Source organism: Myxine glutinosa, chromosome 11, assembly GCF_964187855.1.
Source record: "Myxine glutinosa chromosome 11, kmMyxGlut1.1, whole genome shotgun sequence".
NCBI classification, from domain to species: domain Eukaryota; kingdom Metazoa; phylum Chordata; class Myxini; order Myxiniformes; family Myxinidae; genus Myxine; species Myxine glutinosa.
In genome coordinates, this window is record NC_136271.1 from 133362428 (window position 1) to 133369927 (window position 7500).

The 7500-nt window shown below is 41.0% G+C and overlaps 1 protein-coding gene across 6 annotated transcripts in view; it reads right to left on the reverse strand.

The window, feature by feature from the left end:
* The window catches only part of LOC137436847 (1-phosphatidylinositol 4,5-bisphosphate phosphodiesterase beta-1), a 293810-nt gene that overhangs the window by 83876 nt on the left and 202434 nt on the right, over nt 1–7500 (reverse strand). For all 6 annotated transcript variants that reach the window (XM_068131011.2, XM_068131013.2, XM_078787147.1 and 3 more), the window contains one exon: nt 1844–2010. In XM_068131011.2, the coding sequence (XP_067987112.1) occupies nt 1844–2010 (167 nt within the window). The remainder of the gene's footprint in view (nt 1–1843; nt 2011–7500) is intronic.

Genomic DNA, 7500 nt, shown 5'->3' on the forward strand with positions numbered 1-7500 from the left:
ATCCTGAGCGAGGATCGCTACGCGACGCTATGTTATGCTAACGCTATGTTACGCTACATTCGCTACGTTATGGCTAAAAATATGGATCTAAAGATGAAAGAAAAAAAAACCTGTGTGGTGTGAATGGCAATGTTCCTCACTGAAATGTGAAAAAATGCAATCGCTTTTCGCTCTGAATTACGTGCGAACGCGTAACTGTGAGATTATGGCGGCAAGGATGGAACATCACGTGATCGCTCTGAGCGAATCAGCGCGCTGCTCTGCCACCAGCTCAGATTCCGTGTATAATATTCCTCGCTGAAATGCACTGAGGTAAAAATATGGATCTCGTCAAATATTTTTAGGTAGGCCATGTTCTTCCCAGGCTCAATGGCCATGTCATGGCCATGTCTGCCAAATATCAAGCACGTGAGCCTCTCCATTTAGGAGTCTACCGGTAACATTACACACACACACACATACACACACACACACACACACACACAAACTGTGTTTTATTTATATATATATATATATATATATATATATATATATATATATACAGACGGACGCTGCTATTCACGGGGGAAATGTTCCTGGGAAATGCCGTGAATTGCACAACCGCAAATTGCGAAACTGCAAATTCAATGTTTTGGAAATTTTGGAAAAGGGCATTGTTTCAATGGAAAAATGGGGGATTGGTTCCCGAGTCGCGAAAATCCACGAATAGAGAGGAACAAACTGTGAATAGTGAGGCAAAATCCACAAATGGTGAGGCAAATCCCGAGAATGTCAACAATAATCCGCGATGATCGATGAAAGTCCCGGAAATAGTGAGACAAAACCCGTGAATGTCGACAAAAATTAAAATGTTTTGACCGCAAATGCACATGATTAGTTTCATAAAATATGCTTACAAAAAAAAACAAAAAAAACGACATCAGGTTCCATTTCCAATTTACTGAAGGAATGCGCTTACAGTTTATTAAAAGTGCTTATCCAGCTTATCCATACCGCATGGTTAAACTAAAAAAAACACAACACCATCATGTTCGCGGCTCGTAGAAGATGTTTCTTTACGTATGTCCAGCTGATTTATGCATGACTGGTGAAAGATGGGTTTTATAAATGTGTGAAGCTAGCAGCTCGTGAATTTTTTTTTTGCACCGCAGGAAAACTGCGAATTATTGCGACACAAGGTGAATATTTTAAAAACTGCGAATTCGCGGGACACTTTCCGCAAAGAGAGAAAGAGGTCGCATTTTTATCAACCACAAATACGAGAAACCCACGAATAGTGGAACCACGAATAGTGGAACCGTGAATAGCGGGGTCCGACTGTATATATTATAATATAATATAATATAATATAATATAATATAATGTAATATAATCTTCTACAGTCACGTGAAAAAGTAAGTACACCCCATGTAAAGTTTTGACTTTTTCAACATATTTCAACATACAGCTATTTGATCTTCATTTCAACAATATTGATAGATAAAGGTGATATAATATAACAAATATCATGAAACATTTACATTTTGTAGTCCATTGTATAATTTAAATAAACATAAATGCAAAATTCGCATGTGGAAAAAGTAAGTACACCCCTACATTTATCACTACATACATACATATACTCTCATCTTTGTCTATGCTGGCAGGATGGCCTAGAGGTACACAGTCGCCTCTAAGTTGTCAAGACTGCATCGCATTGTATCAACAGCACATCCACACCTTCAGCCAATGTTGCTACCCCACAGCCTTGTGCTCCATACGAATGAAGATCTTTGTCTAACCCAATGGTGGACAAAACAAAGACCATCACATATGCACAGGGAGGCATTCCATAAAAGCTCACCTCGACTAACTGATGCCGAGTTTGGTTCATATTTTTCTATCAGTTGTTGCACTTGATGGGGCTTCAGTGGTGGGAATAGCACTTCATTAAGACGTGGATCACGCTGCTTGTTGTTTGTAAAGTCCGTGAACTGCTCGACTGTCATGTATGGCTTGTTTTTGGCACCACTAGTGTGGGAGCAGGCACAAGTATTACAAATAAAAGCAGGTACACAAGCAAGAAATGGTACAAAACTTTAAAATGGCATGAAACTTCTGGTTTTAGTAGTTTGCACTATGACTGCTATTTCAGTCCATCAAATATAAAGTACAGTACCATACTGCAACCATAGGGTGAAAAATTAGAAATTTTGTGCAGTATTTAGGCCTCTTATCAATTCAATGTTTGTATAACTTACTACAGGTTGTGCAGATATTGAATAAAATGAGAAGCATACACATTACACATTTCAGAAACAGCTTACATAGTTATAATGCAACAAAGTTCACCAATATAGAAATAAAACTACAACAGCACTCAGTAGAGTGCACACCTCCACCAGGTTGAACAGTTTATGTTTTGTATGCCACTGATAGGCCGGATCTGGATTCGGACCTGAAACAAAATCGAATCGGCTTGCTCTTGTCACTTAACCAACTCGTTCATCAAGTTTAATCATAACTCATCCATAACTTTTGAAAATATGCTATATATCACTTTTCTCCCGATCTCTCAATGGTGAAGAATCACTCAACAATTACATAATTCTCGTATCCAAATCCATATTTAGATCTTCACCAAAATGGATTCGATTCGTCCTTGTAACACACACAACTGGTCCACCAAGTTTCGTCCAAATCCGTCAATAACTTTTTGAGATATCGTGCTATGTATCGGTTTTAGCCCTATCACTCAATGGTGAAGAATCACTTGAAAATTAAATAATTTTCGTATCCGAATCCATATTCAGATCTTCACCAAAATCGAATCCATTTGGTCGTGTCACACACCCATCCTGTCCACCAAGTTTCGTCCGAATCTGTCCATAACTTTTTAAGATATCCTGCTATATATCGTTTTTGCTCCTATCTCCCAATGGTGAAGAATCACTTCAAAGATTCTACTAGCCGGATCCGAATCCGGATCTTCACTAAAATCTAATAATTTTGGCCTTGCCACATATACTACCTCTCTGCCAAATTTTGTCCAAATCCGTCCACAACTTTTTGAGATATCTTGTTCACAGTCTGACAGACAAAAAGAAAAACACAAATAAACAAACAAACAAACAAACAAACAAACAGACAAGAAGACATCATGCAGAGCACAATACTTGCAAAATCCACTCCCCCCCCCACCCCCCAAAAATGTTTCCATTAACCCAGCAAATTGTCAATTTCATCAAGATTAAAATTGATGATCTTGATCAAAGCTCGGGTCAATAGGATGAAAAGTGATGATTTTTCAGATGAAAATTGATGATTTCGGAAGTTTGACCTTAAGTTGACCTTTGACCTTAAAATATTTGGTGTGCCAATTCAATGAGGCACTATACAATTGCTGTTAAATCCTCAAGTCAATCGGATGAAAAGTGACGATTTTTCAGATGAAAATTGATAATTTTAGGAGTTTGACCTTGAGGTGACCTTTGACCTTTTGACCTCAAAAATAGTTAGTTGCTTATTCAGTGAGGCACTATGCAAATGCTGTTAAATTCTCAAGTTAATCGGATGAAAATTGATGGTTTTTTCAGATGAAAATTAATGATTTTGAAGGTTGACCTTGAGTTGACCTTTGACCTTTTGACATAAAAGATAGTTGGTTTCCCAATTTAGTGACTCATTATACAAATGCTGTTCAATTTTCAAGTCCATCGGATGAAAAATGGCAATTTTAGAAATTTGACCTCCAGATGACCTTTGACCTCAGAATCAATAGGCTTCTCAATTGTGACAATCTCTACGACTTGGTGAAGTTTCATGACGATCGGTTTAGAATTGTGACCTGGAGGCGACTGACATACAGACAGAGAGAGAGACAGAACGGGGGTGAAAAAATAATCTCGATCCACCTTCGTGGTGGAGGTAATCAAATTCCTCAGCTGTAGTGTGTGTTGTTGGGTGTTATCTCCAAATCTGGGTTTAAGCAGGTGGAACAGAGTCCTCCCAGGTCTCGATGTATCCACTTTTGTGTGTGTGTGTGGGGGGAAGGGGGTTAGTCTCTTTGCTTTTTAATATATATCTGTAATCTCTGTGTGTCTGTGTGTCTGTGTGTTTGTCTGTGACCGCTGTTTCGCGACAACTACCGGTCCGATATACTTGCAACTTGCCAGGTATATTGCTGGGGACCCGAGGATGTGCCTTTTCAACGTTTCATATTAATCGGACAAGTAGTTAGCGAGCTATGTCCAAAAAACGATTCAACCAATCAGAGAGCAGCGAGCTATCACGTGTGCCGAACGTGGCGAACAGACTCTGCCTCGGACGGCACATTTGAGAGCGTATTCATTTATTTCACGTTGGCAAACTATGTTGCCGCTATGTTGGCGTTAAACGATGTTTTAAAACTAATTAAAACTAATTTGCGATTCTTTCGCTTTCCTGCGCGTTTGTGCATGCTATGGCGATTTCTTTACCAAACTCCGCAAGCCGTTCGCTTTGGACCAAACCATTTCATGTAAATAGAGGGGGGGGATTGTCACCGTACTCGCAAGCCGTTCGCTTTGGACCAAACCATTTCATGTAAATAGAGGGGGGGGGATATAATTTTAGATATAGATATAGTACGGGCATGCCCTAGTATATATAAAACACAGTTTGTGTGTGTGTGTGTGTGTGTGTGTGTGTGTGTGTGTGTGTGTGTGTGTGTGTGTGTAATGTTACCGATAGACTCCGAAACGGAGAGGTTCACGTGCTTGATATTTGGCATAGACATGGCCATTGAGCCTGGGACGAACATGGCCGACCTCAAAATATTTGACGATCCATATTTATTATTCATATTTACCTCAGCGCATTTCAGCGAAGTACCAGCTAATCTCAGCCGGTGTCAGAACAGCTCGCTGATTCGCTCAGAGCGATCACGTGATGTTCCATCCCCGCCGCTAGACTGATTCGCCCAGAGCGATCACGTGATGTGACCATTGCCATTCACTCCACATAGGTGGAGATGCAGTTACCGGGCGCCATCTTGGTTGGCATTCGATGCTGGGCGATGGTGATTTCCGTCACACGTTTGCACGTAATTCAGAGCGAAAAGCGATCGTGTTTTGTGTCGATTTTTGTCGATTTTGTGCGATATGAATTAAATGTCTTTGATAGGGACCGGTAATTCCGCCAGGGGCGCTGCGCGCACTACTTACGTCACGCTGTGCATGGCACTCTGTGACCGCCGTTGCGGTGCAATGCTTTGCGGGCAAATCGTTTTTATGCCATGGTATGTCATATTTTGGACTTAACCACTCTTCATGACTGATCATGTGACATCTACACACTCATGGCTACCACCGAGACGGATCCTGGTTTCACGTGAGTAATATTTACCATATTTGCTCGATTTTTGAAACCGATGCATGCAAATATCGTGTCTATACCACACCTAAAATATTTTTTAGAAAGAATAAGCACATCTCCCCTTTGAAAGTGCCCCCTGAAGTGTGTCCATGTGGAATTTCTAAGTCGTAGGTCTTAGCAACTCTCAGCAATCTTTTACCGCATGGATTTATCTCGAGTATTTACTAAACTGTGCTAAGTTGAAGTTGCGTACATATTTCAGCAGTTTTCAATGTAAATCGGTGTAATGTAACCTCCCCCCTCCTCCCCCCCTGCCCTCCCCCCCTGCCCTCCCCCCCTACCCCTCCCCCTCCTACCCCTCCCCCTCCTACCCCTCCCCTCTCCCCCTCCTCACCCTCCCCCTCCCACCCCTCCCATCCCTCCCCCCTCCCCTTCCCACCCCTACCCCCCCTCCCCTCCCCCTCCACTCCCATCCCTCAACCTCCACCCCCTCCCCTCCCCCTTACCCCCGCCCCCTCCCCCCTCACACATATAATTTTTCCACACATAGAATTGTCACTCTCTTAACATCAATGCTTCCAGGGTATTCGCTGCTCGTATGGTTGGCAGACTGCAGCAAACAGAACGCAACACGCAACACACACACACACACACACACACACACACACACACACACACACACACACACACACACACACACACACACACACACACACACACACACACACACACACACACACACACACACTTTGAGATATGGAGATAACATATGGAGATAACAACCAATAACACACACACCATGACTTTTACCCCACCAAACATAATTCAATGGACCTTTCTTTCTTCCTTTCTCTTTTTATGCATCCGCCCCCGAAGGTGGCCGGAGGCATTATCTTTTTAGGTTGTCCGTCGGGTCCGTATGGGCTAAACGTCGTTTTTCTCAGCAACCACATGTCCGATTGAGATGAAACTTTCAGGGTAGGAGTGACACACATGGAGAATGTTTTTTGACAATTGTGACGTCATAGGTCACGTGGTATGGTAGCCATCTTGGATTAAATGCAAATAATGAAAAAAATATTTGTCGGAAACCTCTGAATGGAAAAATTTAAAACTTGGCACATTGTCAAGTACTCCCAATGGGGAACAAAGCATTATAATGATGACATCATCAGTGAAGTGGTATACCAGCCTTAAATGTTTTAATCGAATGCCTTATCCTAAAAAATCTGAAATTGCATGCACATGATCTTTGACCCATTTGTATTGAAATATTAAATTTATGACATCATAGGTCACATGCTTTGGCAGCCATATTGGATTGAAGAAAAATATTAAATAATTATATATCTGAAACTGCTTACCCTATCGTATTTTTTTTTTTATATCTTTTTTTTCCTTTTTTTTTTGAAACCGCTTACCCTATCGATGTGAAATTTTACAAATGTCATCCAACACCATTATTGCATATAGTTTGAAAATGATGACATCGTAGGTAACATGGATTGGCAGCCATCTTGGATGGAAAAATGAACCTTATCCAATCAACACAAAACTTCACAAACGTGATTCCCTACCCTGACATATGCAGAGTGAACATTTTTGATGACATATGTCACGTGGTTTGGCAGCCATATTAGCTTGAAAGGTGATATTTTTTTTAAATCCCTTCTCAGAAAAAGCTTCAGCGATCGATGTGAAACCTGTTCTATGGTAAAAATGTGATACTTCAAAACAGCTGAAGGGATTTAAACCAAACTTGTTTCTTTTTAGGATAGTGAATGAGTGCATCTACCCATTGTCACGGGCAGGGACTACGCAGAGGCATATTGGCGACACAGTCACATTGCTCTTTTTTCCTCTCACTCCAACCCTATCTCTACTTCTCTCTTTATCAACTGTGGCACCACTGTCTCACTGTCACAATCTGTGCCTTTTTGCCCTGTGCTACCTCTCCGCTTTTCCATGAACCTTAATTTTGTATAAAATAAATAATAGCATGACGTTGTGCTTTGCCTAAGAGACATTGCACTGGTCACTGCAACCAAATAGGTTTATAACCAATCCAATTGCAAATTACAGTAACAAGCTTACAGTAACAGTAACAGTAACAAAATTACAGTAACAAAATTACAGTAACAAGTACAGTCTAACTCAGTAGAAAAT